At 36.3% G+C, this 16,729-nt stretch overlaps 1 protein-coding gene and 1 non-coding gene across 4 annotated transcripts in view; both read right to left on the bottom strand.

The window, feature by feature from the left end:
• Positions 1-16,729, bottom strand: part of LOC138712412 (SLIT-ROBO Rho GTPase-activating protein 1-like) — a 595,908-nt gene that overhangs the window by 241,005 nt on the left and 338,174 nt on the right. Inside the window, exon 2 of one of the 3 annotated variants that reach the window (XM_069844189.1) lies at positions 14,556-14,685. The exons of the other annotated variants lie outside the window; for them this stretch is intronic. Within the exon in view, the coding sequence (XP_069700290.1) occupies positions 14,556-14,616 (61 nt within the window). The 5' untranslated portion in view covers positions 14,617-14,685. The remainder of the gene's footprint in view (positions 1-14,555; positions 14,686-16,729) is intronic. 3 annotated transcript variants of the gene reach the window in all.
• TRNAH-GUG (transfer RNA histidin (anticodon GUG)) lies at positions 15,511-15,583 on the bottom strand. Its single transcript has one exon. It is a non-coding gene; the product is annotated as a tRNA-His (tRNA).

Genomic DNA, 16,729 nt, shown 5'->3' with positions numbered 1-16,729 from the left:
ATATCATTTTTCGTTTGTTTGTACGACAATATTCCTCGGGAACTTAGGAAGTATTTATGTAATATTTTTGCAATTTCTCTACACCTTCGATTATAATTTCTAATTTTATTTAATTTTGTTTTAACTGAATGTAATTATTGCATAACGTATTTAGTATTGTTTACTGTCTATTAATTATTGTATTTATATTGTAACTATGACTCATGCCTACTACTATTTCTTTAAAATTGTGTATTATCTCTACATAATGTATTTCACATGTAACAAACTACAGGGACATCATTTTATTTTTACTTCAATTTTTATTGTACCTGAGTTTTTGAATGTACTTCACTCTCACCCCTTCTACTAATAAAGCTCAACCGTCCTCCACACAGAGATCCAAGACCGCATATACAGTCATAGTAACCTTACGATCATAGTAAACAGTACGTTCCAAAAATATGTTCGCGTTTTCCAGTAACGAAAGAGCTTTCAATACTGCATCATTTTCCATTTGCCTACGTCGCATCCCAGTTTCCCTCATCTGCTTCTATTCACCTCTCTGTAAATGCTAGTGGCTGGGCTGTCTTAGCTCTTTTCTGAGAACATTAATTTCTGTTAGGAATTGGACGTCTACGTAATATTATACAAGTGTTTAAAATAACTTAAATAAAAGGGCCTCGTTAAGTAATTAACTGTCACGTGATTTCCTCCCTTTCTACGACACTGCGACGTAACCACTTGGACGGACAATAGATAGCATGTCTGAGTAATTTTATCTTTTCGGATCGGGCATAAGTGAAGATTGAATTTACAGTACGTAAGGTCTCTTTTATAGAGTAGGTACAGAATTATTTCAACATGAGTTACTGATACGAAGTACGAATCTGTTAATTGGAATTACGTACAATAGTCTATAGTGCGATAATATGCAAAAAAGAACTGAAGTCTCTATCGAAATGAACGGCCACCATTTTAAAAAATGTGGATATTATGATTATTTTTCAATTTAACTTCATTCTCTATATTGTACGCCAATGTGGTGTAGACAGTATAATATACACTGCATAATGAATACGTTCGCATGGAAAGCTCAGTTCGTGAGTAAAAACACTTATTGTTAATACTGTACTGTATTTTTATTAAACAAAAACCTAATGAAAATTATCAAACTCAAAATCGCGATATTTCCCAGTTTACGTATATGGATGAACTACTCTTCTTCCCTCCTATACCTAGTAAAGTGATTTGTTTGTATTTTACGCTAGTATCATCGAACTCCAGTCGTGGAAGGGTGTAGCAAACTGTGTTTCCGGTTCTTAATCGTTGATCCAAAGGTATAGCCAGGTTAATATTAGAAATGTTAATAAAAATAAAATGATGTCCCTGTACAACCCTAATATACCAAAAGTAAAATAGGGTTTCAATATTTGGATAATAATAATAATAATAATAATAATAATAATAATAATAATAATAATAATAATAATAACTTAGGAAGTATGCAAAATTTGATATGTTGTAGAGATCTAACATGAATTCAGGAATACAATTAATACGAACCTGAAAAGCAAGAATTTAACAGAAATTGAGTATAGAAGAAGAAATCCGAAGGGACGGTGAGCATTTTAAAAGGAGTCGTTGAACGAGTTCGGATAGCAATCCAGCGGTGTTCAAGAAAATCTGTAACCCGTAGAAGTGCATAATCCGAAATCTATTGTCCACAAGGATCTTTAGAAACTATATTTAAAACCGTACAAATTGCAAGTAATTCAGAAACCGTTTAAGATGGATAAGATAGCCGAGATTTGAGTTTGTAAGGACAAAGTGTTAAACATTGAAGAACATGGTTTTTCTAGTTTTATTACATTTACGGGCGAGAGAGGAAACATTTCGACTATAAATTTTAATTTGGAGCAAAAAACTACACGGAAATTTCTAGAATGTGAAAGAGAGGATTCAAATGTACGTATCTGGCAACATTAATACATACACAGTTACAGAGGATGTTCATATCTATGAATAATGGAAGATAATATTTCGCTGCTGTGATTATAGTTGACGTGATTTTAATTTGTCACCTTCTAAATTTTATCGAAAAGTTACAAAATACTGTCTAAGGTCACACATACTACATTAATACTACACTGTGATATTTCACAAAGTCATAAACAAACCTTTTTACATGTCTCACATCATAACAGGTGTGTACAAGCCATACATGGGAAAAAGTTAGACATTAAAGATTCAACAAAGTGCTATAAATTATTAAAATAATGTGTGTGTGAAACAAAAGGGACAAACAATATGCCATTGTGAAAATAAAAAGTTTTAGTCGTAGTAGGAAAAGTATTACCTAATAATATCTGAAGCATGGACTTCTATTATATTTATGTAAAACACAATAGTAATATGCGTTACAAGAGCGGTATGATGAAGTTTTCATGTTCGAGGAAAAGTTTAAAAAAGCGAAACGTAGTTGAGCTTTTTTAATTTCCGAGAATTGAAAGAAAACATACCGCTCGTGTATCGTACATTATTTTGTGCGAAGATCGTTTATTACATACCTGAAAGAGGAATTTCTAATTAGTTGCAATGAAATCTCCATCTTGGTTTCTGTTCAATGACGGCCAATTTGCAAAACAAAAATAGCTATCTTCAATATTGTTGCTTTAAAATGTTTTCTGTGTTGACTAACTTATACTCCAGCAGGCCGTGATATACGTCTGTCTTCCCCCCCCCCCACTCTATGATGAGTCTGGAATCTTGTTGATTTTTTCACGGCTTCCTTAATGTTACTTGCATCACGAATGCAGTAACTTTAGTGGAGTTGTAGAGTTTACTTAATTTTTGTAAATATTTAAAAACAATAATTAACAGTGCAATTTAGGTGAAATTGCAGTGGTAAGTTTCCAATTTATAATTATTACTATATTGAACGTCTCTAAAAATAATATGTTAAAAGCCTAAAGCAGTAAAATCAATATGTCACTTAAACGGTAAGAAGGGGGGAATTGTTATGTGTGTTAGGTTGGGAATACTGAATGTGGAGTTTTAGACTTTCCGCGGATTGATTTTGTGCGGAAACCAAGCAAATACGCACGATCTCGCACAAAATGAATTTACAGACACTTTCAATTCTAATTAGAATTGAAAAAAACAGAAGTTCTGTGTTAATATCGAATAGGAGCCAAACTATATTTGCATAAATCTTTATCACCGTAACATATAGCAAATATCAGGAGCCAGTGCCAATATTAGTCATTCAACTGTGAAACAAATTTTTATCGTGCCATATCTGTCACGAGTCAATGCCAATTATCAGATATTCAACTGTTCCTTTCTCCATGGAACGAGTCCCAAAGAGACTCTTATCGTGAGATCGTGATAGAATACAGCAATTTTCAGATAATGAAGTTTATCATTATTAATTATAAAGAAAAGGTGGAATAGCAGACAGGAAAACATTCTCCAACATCGATTTCTGTCTACCAAAATTACACTTGGGTTCTCTGGGCTTAAACCCGGCTCTTCGACGTTCTAGCCGTCAGTTAATAAGTGACTATGCCAGAAGAACTACTCGTGATTAACGAGTCTGGATAATTTCATAATTATGAGATTGATGGCGTTACGATGGTTAAGATATGGTGAAAAGATGAATTAATATGAAATTGAAGGCGTTAACAATGGCTTAGCTATCATAAATCATCGGAAGAACCAAGCTACAGTACACCTATTTAGGTCTACATTTTGTTTCATTTATATGTGCAGAAGTAAAATGAGGGGCTCGGACGTAAACATTTTGGTCACAATTGGTCAAAATTGAGATATGGAGCGCATAAAATGGTATCTGACATTCTGCGTCTAATGCAGTAAATAGTTTTCCAACATCTCAACAGATGGCAGAAGTATACAGATTTTACTTTCCTGGTAACTATACAAACTGTTACATGTATTAATGTTTACACACCTAATAACTTCAACGCACTTAACTTACCATATTTTACTTCCGAACCCCTCAAATTTAAAATGCTGAAAAATTAAACGCCTTATATTTTATGATCGTTTAATTTACACCTCACTTCAAATTTGTTAATTACTGCTATATTATTTTTATATACCTACTCTACAATTTTCTAGATACCCGGGTCTTTTAAAATAAAACATATTTCATGAAGAGTCCATGAAGGATCCTGAGAGCAGAAATGTTGAACATTCCGGTAGGCCTGCTTAGTTTCGTAACAGCGCTACTCGAATGAGACGTCAAGCTCTGGGTGCCTTATACCACGAAAATGTTTGCTAAGAAAGCTGAATGGGTAGATACTATAGCCGTTCAGGAAATTATGGCGAACACGCATACTTTTATTTCGTATAGGCTACAATGCATGTTTTTACGGTTTGTAAAAACTACATGAATGTGTAGTAGAAGTCGCCCATCTTTAATTATTATTGTCTGTGATTGAAGTGGTAGCATGCGACTCACTGGCAGGATTAGCTTAGCAGCAGCAAAACTATTGACCTAACTAGTGTAGCCTAGCCTAGTTGAGTCACATTTCCAGTATTGGATTCCTGTAACACGTAATTCACTAGCCCTAAATAGGAAGACAAGGAAGATTAATAACTATAGTAAGTGAATTTTGGCGAGAGTAAACGGCTGATAAACATCAGTGTCAAATCTAGGATTCCGACTTTCTCTACACAAGTTGAAATAGGCTAATTGACAGAAATTTCCAATTCATTCACGTTATACAAATATGTTTGCATTGCCAAGGCAATGAACCAGTGAGATTTTGAAACATGTTCCTACTCCTTTTCCATCAGAGGCCTACACAATCATTATGTTAGCGTCTGTTATCAAAAGCTACGAAATAATGGAGGGCCTGAACGTAAAATTTTGCTTTTATTCGAGAGCAAAATTATCTTTCACAATCAGTAAATCTATTGCACGGGGCTAGCGGTTTAAAAACTTATGGCCCTGGACCGGGTCTATGGGCAAGTACGATAACCATTACATCACCGACAACATTAAATGTGCATCCTATCTGTACTGTTTAATATCAACGTGAAGTATGTAATACGAGTTTCTGTGGCTATGAAATACAACGAACTGGGGTTTCATTTTATGTGAAGTTCGTGGAAATTCTAAATACATTGTTCGCTGTATGTAACTACATATGAACGGCATATCGCTTCATTTATTTTGAAAGAGTTTCGTACTGTGCCAAACCAATCTAACTTTAATGCACGGTGTAGAAATAATAAATAGAACTTTCGAATTCCATTTCAAATTTACAACTATGCGCCATAAGTGTCATTGTAACTCAGTCTATGATATCCAGAGGAAGTAATAAATAGGTACAGAGACAGTACCAAAACTGCTTACTCTACAATGTGCATAATTTAGGTGTACAGAAATTGAAACAACAAACTTCGAGTGAATTCGTGAAAATAATCTAATTTCATTCGTATGAATTTCCCAGATTTTATATGAAGATCTTGTCGCACATGAATCGTTTCTCACATTTTACTTCAAACAGCTTGCAGATCCTGTGAGATTTCTACTGACTAACTTTATGTTCTTTTTTCAACTGCGGTATTTTAAATTTCTACAATTTTATCTCAAGTGTCTCCGACTAGGAGTAATGCATAGTACCTACAGCTTCTACCAAAAGTTTATGGAACCTACGCAATGTGGAAATTTCTCAAGGACTTTCATAATATTCTTAAAATTTTCTTCGATTAATACATTCATATATTTCGTCCAACACAAACATACTAGCAGGTGACCTGCCTACTTTTCGAGAGTACCTTGTATTACCCACCTCACTTTCTCCAAGATGACTCTCATATCATACTGTATTTTACAGACAGTCGATCTACTGACACTATTTGTTAAAATATTTTTTTCCTCTTGAATTACCAATCCGCTCATGTTATTTACAACATGGCATTATTCGTAAACGAGTCTCTCAGTCTTTGCTATCCATTACTGACAGAACAGGTCAACCGAGAGTGAACGTGATTGTACAGGTTTTTGTTGACGCAGTGGAACTCACAGATGTACTTCTGTAAGTTTCGCCGGGATTGCACTGACCTTTGCGCCGAGTAACACTTTTGATGCAGTCCTAAGGAGGTCGAACAGCAGTACGATATAACGGAGGAGCCTGGACGTTTATTTGATGACGAGATTTGAAATTTTATTATGAATAGCTCAGATTTTTATTGAATCCTCCCAAAAAGTGTCAACTTCACCGATTACTATCTACTGCTCGCTCCTCTGTTGCTAACTTACTTACAGGCGGACTAAGGTTCTAAGGAGATGACCTCGCTTTCACAGGACTGGACGCCATGTTCCGTATCTTGTGTTTATCCTCTATTGCCTTAAACTTAAACGGTGGTTCTACGCCGTGTTGGCCTCGTGATCATTAAGGGTACTATGCATAGACATTTCATTAGCTCGAGCTACGAGCGTGCTAAACTAGCCCCGGCTATCGACTGATTACTTCTACAGCATTCATATCATATCATATCGCTAACATTGGTTTATGAATACGAAAAACTTTAGTTCGCTGATCATCCACCGGAAGCCCACGCTAAGAATGTCTATGAATATGGTCCGAAATGTTTAGTATGTTCGTTAGAAATCTTCGTAAGAGTGATGACGGAACAGAACAATGGCACAAATTTTGAAACATTTCTTTATACTACGACGATTTCTAATTAAGGAGAAGGATAGAATATACTGGTAGGCCTACTACTGAAAACCGGATACAATAAGATGAATGAAATCTGCTACACTTATACCAGGTTTCATCAACAGTGGTTAAATATACAGTAGGCCTACATTATGTAAATCTGGTTTTCAGGTATAGCTCCCTGGAAGCAGAGTTGAATAATTTCAAGGAAAAAATTGTTCCGGGGCCAGGTATCGATCCCGGGATCTTTAGCTGACAAGCAAACATTCTGATGGGGACAGATAAAAAAGTTGAACTTTTTTCTTGTACTATGTTAATAATGTCAAAAGTGCTTATACAAATTTTGGCTAATCGACCGCAATTACGAAGGCCATAAAAATAAATTTGCCCGGGACCGTTAACAGAAAGGGAACACGATTTCACTAGAAAAAATTATTGGAAAAGACAAAAGCAATTGTTGAGCTATTTTTCAACATATTCCCCACCGGAAATGAGACATTTGTCATATCATGGGATCGACAGAGAGGTGCATACGGCTGTCAAACGCTGGTTCCGATCCCAGGCGGCTGACTTCCACGACACAAGGATACAAAAATCGATTCCATGGTATGACAAATGTCTCAATTCCAGTGGGGGATATGTTGACAAATAGCGCAACAATTGCTGTATCTGTTTCAATAAATCTTTCCATACAATTGTGCATTTTTTCTGTAAACAGCCCCATGGAAAATCACTTTCTGGACGGCCTCGTAATTGCGGTCGAGTGGCCAAAATTTGTATAAGCTCTTCTTTTGACATTATTAACATGGTGGAAGAAAAAAAATTAACTTTTTTAACTGCCCCTATCAGAATGTTTGCTTGTGAGCGCGCAAATGCTCTACCGAATGAGCTATCCAAGAACTGCACCCGACACCGTCTCAATTTTTCCCTTTATATCACACACCTCAAGTGGGCTGAGAAGACGCCAGAAACCCAACTTTGAGTGCACCACACAAACTCTGTGTAACTTGAATTGTGGTTTTCTGTTAACGTACTTACAGTGACGTATATATTATGCAAATCTGGCTTTCAGGTAGGCCTATAGCTCCCTGTGAAGCAGACTTGAATAAGTTCAAGGGAAAAATTGCTTCGGGGCCGGGTCACAATTCTCACAGTTCTCCCCATTTCCCCACGTTAGGCATATACATTAATCCGTAGCTGGCAACGCACAGAGGGGGCTGGTGAAGGGGTTTCCTGCTTGAAAACCAGATACTCAGCGTACCTTAGAGTAGTCCGCTGTTGTGGGTTGTGAATATGTCTAGCTGGAAGGTAAGCGCAATAGATAAAGGCTACTGTGTCGCACTGATCACCCCCAATACTAGAATAGATCACGTTTTCATGACCGCATTCTCTTCCTAAGGATCTCTTTAATACTATTGTTAATTATTATTAGGTATATTAGTTTCTTTCACTTAACCATCCGTAACATCTTTGAAACAAATATTTAAATAAAATACTCAAAATTGTGGGCACTGAAAATTTCTCATTTACATTTGCGTAGCACGAACAGTGACGAATTATGATCGGTACTGGAAAGGGCTGGATGGCAGAATCTATGAACTATCTTAATAAAGAAATCTTAACAGTACGATAATAAGGAGTAGGCCTATAACAGTTTTAAGTATCTTCACTTTATTGTTCCAGTTCCTGCAGCCACACAAATTGTGAACGAACACGAAGAAAGCAGGTGGTTTGCTTGCTGCTCGTAACCTATTCCCAGTAATAACCAACCGGTAACCTTCACGCACATCTGGTCAAGTGTGACAATCGCAGAGTCACTAAGGAGGTCATTTGAGATATTTGCATACACATGAAACATAAAAAATAACTAATAACGTTACATATTATATTAAATTATCATAGTCCTCTTATCGCCGTTATCATCATAATCATTACCACGCCATCATCACAATAAGAAAATCCTCAAGAAGTGAATCTTTTATCTCGTGCTGTCATTTCTTTGATAATTTCAAACCAATGCTTTTAACACACAAAGTGTTGGAATTTCAGTCATGCATACATACTATATCATTTTGTAGGCAAAAAAAAAAAATCTCTAATTTCCTGGCGGGAAGGAATAAATCTCGCGTCCGCTTGATTTGTGCTGATTTGTGCTGAGAAATGTGTGAAATATAAAGCTTACTTTAAGCTAGTAAGTTTTATTGATCTACTATTTACCAGAAGAAATATATTAAAGAAGCTGTCCAATTTGAATGGTGTCTCAAAATTCATGAGCAATTGTTCTCACATTCAAACTAAGAGTAACATAGATTTTATCATCTTTTCGTCTGCGTGAAATAACCAATGAAAATACTTTTTTTATTTTTCTTCCAGGAGTTAAAAATAGCCTTAAATAAGAATTCCGTCTTCTGGTATCATTCAGACAGTAACATACAACATACTGGATAACGTTGTTGATTTTAAAGTGGTGATCTCGCATCTTAAACTTTATGCAATCAAGCAGATGGTAATAAGATTTCAGATTCACGAAGGGTTGGTTGGTTGCTTTTATAGCCTAACATTAAAATACAGATTATCATTTCAAGATAACAAAACGTAGGCCTACAGAGGATAGTACACTGTTACTCTGAGAGCACGATGCCAATTCTACTCATGACATTTTTGAACCCTTGAAAAAGCCAGGGAAATACGTAAATGAGAAGGTGTTATCACTGAAAACGAGATGAAGAGCGTGTTCTTGAGGACCTAATTTTTTGACTGTGATATTAATAGACTCACCACTTTTGATACGACCCTCATATTGGAAGATATAATGATCTTCGTCGGAAAGTCTTCAGTAACGCTATACGAGTGTTAATGACAAATGACTATCATTATAAAGAATTATGTTCAAAACCCACTTCATATTATGCAACGAGTGACATGTACTGTATACGCAATGATTGATTATCGATGAAATGTGAAACTTAAGTTTCATTATCGATATATCAAGTGAACGATGTCGGTATTGGAATCTCATTTGCAATTTTTTTTTTCTTAATTCTTACGTTCAAATTATTTATCAGGAAACAAACTTGTGTCAATTGGGAAAACTGCTAACAACATTGGTTCAAGAAGGTGCAGGCTTGGCAAATCGCCAGCATATGGCGCGATGAGGAGGAAGGTGGGAGGTTACTGAAAATACTTTGACAAAACAAGAATTACACCTGTCTACACAGTGAATGATGCGGGCATAACAATAGTTTTTATGCTACATGCAAAAGTTTTAATCTGGCACGCATTCAGACTATTAACGATAAATAACTGCAAAGTTCCGCGTCACTATTTGCAAATGATATTTTTATAATTTTATTTTAATATACTTATCACAGACGAAATAACTTCATTTTTGTAAGCGCAAAACGCGAAATGCAAACTGGTACATAATCATATCAAACAACTATGAAATACAATTTGTTTTTTAATTATTCTGTATACTACCCAAAGTAAATTATCTTTCAGGAAAGTTACCAAGAAAATAATCGATCAAAACGTTCAAGAAGAAGTCAATTTTCAATTACTTACGTTGTTATAAATCTTATAATAAAGATTTGCAAAATAAATTACATAGTCCACACCTGGAGTAACGGTCAGCGCGTCTGGCCGCGAAACCAGGTGGCCCGGGTTCGAATCCCGGTCGGGGCAAGTTACCTGGTTGAGGTTTTTTCCGGAGTTTTCCCTCAACCCAATACGAGCAAATGCTGGGTAACTTTCGGTGCTGGACCCCGCACTCATTTCACCGGCATTATCACCTTCATATCATTCAGACGCTAAATAACCTAGATGTTGATACAGCGTCGTAAAGTAACCCAATTAAATAAATAAAAAAATGACATAAATGTTAATATTTTGTATGTGTGATGTCATTAATTAATATATCCTCAAAAACGAAACAGCAGAGATAAATCAGTTGACATTTTATAAAGTAGTAATAGTCGCATAAATGTTTTTTATATGGCCACGAACCAATAAAGTACTGTATACAGAAGAAAAAGTGACGGTGAATTTGAGAAAATCTCTAGGATTGTGTGTGGCTGAGTAGTAAGTCCGTCAGCCTGTCACGCAGACGATCCAGGTTCGAGTCCCGTTCAAGGCCTGGTATTTTTCAATTCATAGTGACACTTGTGGCGTACAAGGTCGCAATTGGGGTTTTTGTCGGGGCTCTCCCGTTTCCCTATATTAGGCGTCTATATCATTCCGTCAACATTTCTCCTTTACGTCGTCATACCATAGCATTCCCCGAACGCCGGCTGACGACGCACGGAGGGGGCTGGCCTAGGGAGGAATGGAGTTGCCTGCTTGAAACCTGGATACACAGCAAATCTTAGTGTAGTCAGCCAGTGTGGGTTTGAAAATGCGCCTACCTTGAGAGTTATCGCAATAGATCTTGAAAAGTCGCAGTGCTGGGTCGTAGTGCCTCCCTTCCCGAAATTTCATTCCTATAGTTATGTATGTAATGTGCACGCCTCTATTTATAAATCACAACCGGATAACAATGGAGTTAAATCTTTACAAAGTTTTAAGATTCGAAATATTGGAATTATGAAAAAAAACACGAAGATTCGAGCTTTCGAAGCTAGAATCTTTTTAAAGGTTTGCGTGAGCAAAATGGAGACAAATAAAAAAAAATAGTGTTCTTTCATATATGTATATAACCAGAATATCACAGATGGCATTTATGATGCACAGTAACATTCGGTAACACCTGAAAGAAGTCTGGGGAGACGAACGTTTATATGGAAATCATAATACAATGAATAAAAAATAGAGTTGAACAGTAGCCTATGAATGCATGATTATTAGAACTCCCTAAATCCTCAACAACAGAATTTATGTTGGATATTCAAGATGACATAATAGCCACTCTAAGGAACAGGAAATGCATACTGAAGAAGAATCTGGACAATGGCACATGCAGACACCGTCAAAGCGCATCGGTGACTATGTAAAACGTTATCGGTTGCTGCCCTGTTTTTGATCAAAAGAAATACCACGAAAGTCAAGCATACACCACTCAAAAGTTTTTGAAAGTAAAGACGAGTCTTGAACTCTGGACGTCCATTATCAGTTCGTAAAAACGTAGGTAAATTAATTAGCAAGTCGGAACTTTCGCTGCCAGTAATTCGGCAACTTATGAGCGTTGTTTAATTTGACCTCATTGTGCATAATTCGTTTTACATCACAAATATCCATCTAAAACTGTTCTCTCTCCTTATCAAACGAGGTAAAAACAAAAGCAACATTCCCTGCGAGCTGTAGGCATACATCTACAAAATATAAACCGTATTATTTTTTTCTATTGGACATATTAAACTCGTTTAGCCTTGCGTCTTTTCCAGCAATATCAACGTTTGTATCCTGGATAGGCACGTCGCGAACTTACAACATGGAGTTTGTACCATGTTTCCACAGCAACACAGTTTATCGCATTACTTACTTACCAATGGCTTTTAGAGAACCCGGGGGTTCATTGCCGCCCTCACATAAGCCCGCCATCGGTTCCTATCCTGAGCAAGATTAATCCAGTCCCTATCATCATATCCCACCTTCCTCAAATCTATTTTAATATTATCCTCTCAACTATGCCTTAGTAAAATGGGTCCAATAACATTACTTAAACGTAAATGATACAATTCAGATAGAATTTGTCAAATTTTAGTTTTATATGTGCATAGCACAGTGAACTTAAATATTTGAAGGGGTGAGAATGAGACAGTCCAAAGTCACACTTACTTACTTACTTACTTACTGGCTTTTTTTAAGGAACCCGGAGGTTCATTGCCGTCCTCACACAAGCCCGCCATTGGTCCCTATCCTGAGCTAGATTAATCCATTCTCTATCATCATATCCCACCTCCCTCAAATCCATTTTAATATTATCTTCCCACCTACGTCTCGGCCTCCCTAAAGGTCTTTTTCCCTCCAGCCTCCCAACTAACACTCTATATGCATTTCTGGATTCGCCCATACGTACTACATGCCCTGCCCATCTCAAACGTCTGGATTTAATGTTCCTTATTATGGCGGGTGAAGAATACAATGCATGCAGTTTTGTGTTGTGTAACTTTCTCCATTCTCCTGTAACTTCATCCCTCTTAACCCCAAATATTTTCCTAAGCACCTTATTCTCAAACACACTTAACCTGTGTTCCTCTCTCAAAGTGAGAGTGCAAGCTTCACAATCATACAGAAAGACTGGTAATATATCTGTTTTATAAATTCTAACTTTCAAAGTTGTTGACAGCAGACTGGATGATAAAAGCTTCTCAACCGAATAGTAACAGGCATTTCCCCTATTTATTGTGTGTTTAATTTCCTCCCGAGTATCATTTATATTTGTTACTGTTGCTCCAAGATATTTGAACTTCTCCACCACTTCGAAAGATAAATTTCCAATTTTTATATTTCCATTTCGTACAATATTCTCGTCACGAGACAATCATATACTTTGTCTTTTCGGGATTTACTTCCAAACCTATATCTTTACTTGCTTGCAGTAAAATTCCCGTGTTTTCCCTAATCGTTTGTGGATTTTTTCCGAACATATTCACGTCATCCGCGTATACAAGCAGCTGATATAACCCGTTCAATTCCAAACCCTCTCTGTTGTCCAAAGCCACACTTTTAACAAAAATGGTTTTTTGTGCGAATTCATTTCTCATACACATGAAGAAGCTACAGTACAATATTATAGAAATTACTCAACAAATGACGCAAATATAGGCCGAAGAAATTATGATACCGCACCTATAATCTTTTCGCTGTAAGAAAAATCCTAATGTAAACAATAGCACGTGACTGAAGTGAGGCTTCATTGGCCACTGTTTGGCGCCATAGATTCTCAGCACATGTTCCCGCCTACTGTTGTACATTCTGTTTCATGTTAAACATTTCCCGTTACTGATCATGTAGGTCTAACCTCACTACTATGCATTCGTTTGCTTAGGAAACATTTACTTTATAATTACTGTAATTAAATTATTTTAAACTTAGGTGTAAGGTCAATCGCTGCTGGACAAAGGAGTTATACCTTCCAAATCGGAGTCGTCAGAACTATCGTCGGCAGGATTTATGACGAGACGGTCCACAACAGCATCAGTTATCCCTTCCAGCTGGAACATGCTGTCTGATTGACTTGCTCTGCATAGATAACGTTGGATTCAACTCACTGAACTTATTATATACATTTAAGACTATTTGTTTTTCTCCGCTTTTGAAAGGGTTTCCACTCTTATGATTATTAACCACGCACGCCGAGGATGCAGAAGCCATACTTCAGTACAACGAGCTTATGTGAACAACTACGAGCTCAAGTGACGCCAGCTTGTTACAAGAACAGACTACCTCGGTATTACTGTTTGAATTCATCCGCGTTCATAGTAGATAACAAAATATAAATGTAGCTTTTCTTTTACATAGCGTTTTACATATGAGTGAAGTTACATGTTTCATCATATTTAGCAACTAGAATCAATTTTTTAAATTCATATAATACAAGATCATGGTTTCCAAATACGAACTATATTTTTCCTGCGTCATGTGAATGTTTCGACTGGGAGCCAATCACAGGTATGACAGCAACGTGCTTATGTTTACATCAGGATTTTTCTTACAGCGAAAACAGTATAGTAGCATTGGACTCTAAAGCTTCAAAATGCCTTCCTGTAAAATTCTGTCTGTGTGGCATACGACTATTATCATTCTCACCCCTTCATTAGGCCATACGAAAAGATAAGGAAGATCTAAAAATGTAAGTCCCTTTTTTGTCAAAATAGGTAAGAAAAGAAACACAGATAGTAAGAAATGAACAATTAGAGAATAATAAATGCATTCCATTACCTTTACTCCTCTCGTCAGATCCTCCACTTGATCCAAACGCGACCATGATGGCAAGCGCCATGCGACACGATCCACTTACAGGCTACACCGTCGACGTTGACACATCACACACATACAACACACACTACAGCTGTGGAAATAACCATGTATCACTGACACGTCATGCATTTGGAGGACCGTGGGTCCAAACCCAACACCGATGTTGGCACTTCGGCTTCGCACCGTTCACATATACACGACTGAGCTCCGCCGATTCTCCAATAATTACAGTACCGGTACTTCAGTTATTATTACACTACATAACAATGAGGCTTAGACCCTAATAAAAGTTTAATAAAATCTGCAATGTGGATAGCCTCCAACTTCCGAGGTACTGTCTTCCGCAGGAATTAAAATAAGTAAATGTAGATCATTAAGTAACTTATCTCTCCTCCCAAAATAATCTAAAATGTTAACAATGATGATCTGTGTTTCAATGTTTCAGCGTTAGCAGGACTAATGCGCTTTTATTTTTCTATGTCGGAAACAAAGCATCTAATTTCGACGAACCCAACTGAAATTCATTATAAACAAGCTGGGGGTAACAAGAGTTATGTCTACAACAATTTTCCCTGCTCGTCATTCCTCCATTTCTACTGGATTCAATATCATTCTCACAAAAAAATAAATTACTTAAGCCGCACTAGTGGCGCATGCAGAATTTCGTCAAGGGTGGTTTATTATTAAAATTGTTTACAATTTTCATGATTGGCATTTAAAATTTTGTGTATTATTATTATTATTATTATTATTATTATTATTATTATTGTGTTACGGTATACTCCGTATTTACTAATATGCTGTGTTTTGATAGAACATATTCATGAATATCCTTATAAAATCTTTGAAGCATAATTTTTTCACATCCATCCAATTTTTAACAAATTTTAACTTAATATTTGAGGATAAAAATTCGCTCCGGCGCCAGGGATCGAACCCGGGTCCTTGGTTCCACGTACCAAGCGCTCTGACCACTGAGCTACGCCGAATTCAATCCACAGCACCGGACCGAACCTTCCTCCTTCAATGTTTCCCTTTGTGGCCTGACTCCAAGTTAAGCATATATGTTGACGTATATGTCCAATGTCAACTGCCATAATAGGCTATATTAATTGTCAATATTACAGTTATTATTCTGTATAACAAATTAATAAATCTATATAAATTTTAACTTGTTTAATTTTGTACAATAAAACTTCATCTACAGTTGTTGCAATTATGCCTAATTTTTTCACTGTTTTTTTAGTGACACAAATAACCGAACTTCTATTGTTCAGACATGATGTGTAGACACCTCTACGAGTATTGCCTGTATACTTGTCGTTTTACAGTATGTTCAAATGATGTCATCCGATCTAGATGAGTTGACTTTATTTACATGTGTTTTCTAGAAACTAAATGTTCGCACATTTAAATACTAGGTAATGACAATAAGAAAGATAATATTTAGTTTGCATTATAATTGCCCAATCAACATTTTAAGATCTTACATTTTTCATACAATTTTGAAATCCAAAAATAATGAGTTCCTTTGCCTACTATCGCTAGGTTTAACTACTGTAAGTATGTATTAAAGTACGAATTGGTCAACTAAAGAATACCAAATCATCATAATACAAATATAGGGCCTACAGCACATCATGAAACAGGGTGTTTTTTTTCTCAAAGAAGTCTGAAATTGTGTTTCAGCTCGGATAGTATATTTTTAAAACAAGCAGATCTATACATATTATTAAAATAACATAAAAATCTATATCACTATGTCACGTAGCCCTATCGTTAGGAAAATGGTATGAGTTTCAGCTTTTCACTTCGGAGGTTCGGGGTCGAGTTCCGACAAGACGGTATGGGATTTGTAATGTAAGGAAACGTTGAAATTATATCTCTAGGACTATCTCTGGTTTACTAATAACAGCTCCTCTACTTCACCACAAAATCGGAAATAATTGTGAAAGTTACGGTACCGTAACATTATTTAGTAAAAGTCTACACGACAATTAACTAATTAAAGTCCTAATTCCTATTAAAATCTGTTACCAGCGTCTGAAACAGCCAAGATATCCGGAAGAAGAAAGCTTATTTAATTGGTTTGTATTATTTAGACCGGATCAAGAAGGGACGGTGAGTATGAAGCG

The sequence above is a fragment of the Periplaneta americana genome, chromosome 13 (genome assembly GCF_040183065.1).
Source record: "Periplaneta americana isolate PAMFEO1 chromosome 13, P.americana_PAMFEO1_priV1, whole genome shotgun sequence".
Lineage (NCBI taxonomy): Eukaryota > Metazoa > Arthropoda > Insecta > Blattodea > Blattidae > Periplaneta > Periplaneta americana.
Note: the sequence above shows the minus strand (reverse complement) of the source record. Positions and strands in the feature narration are given on the sequence as shown.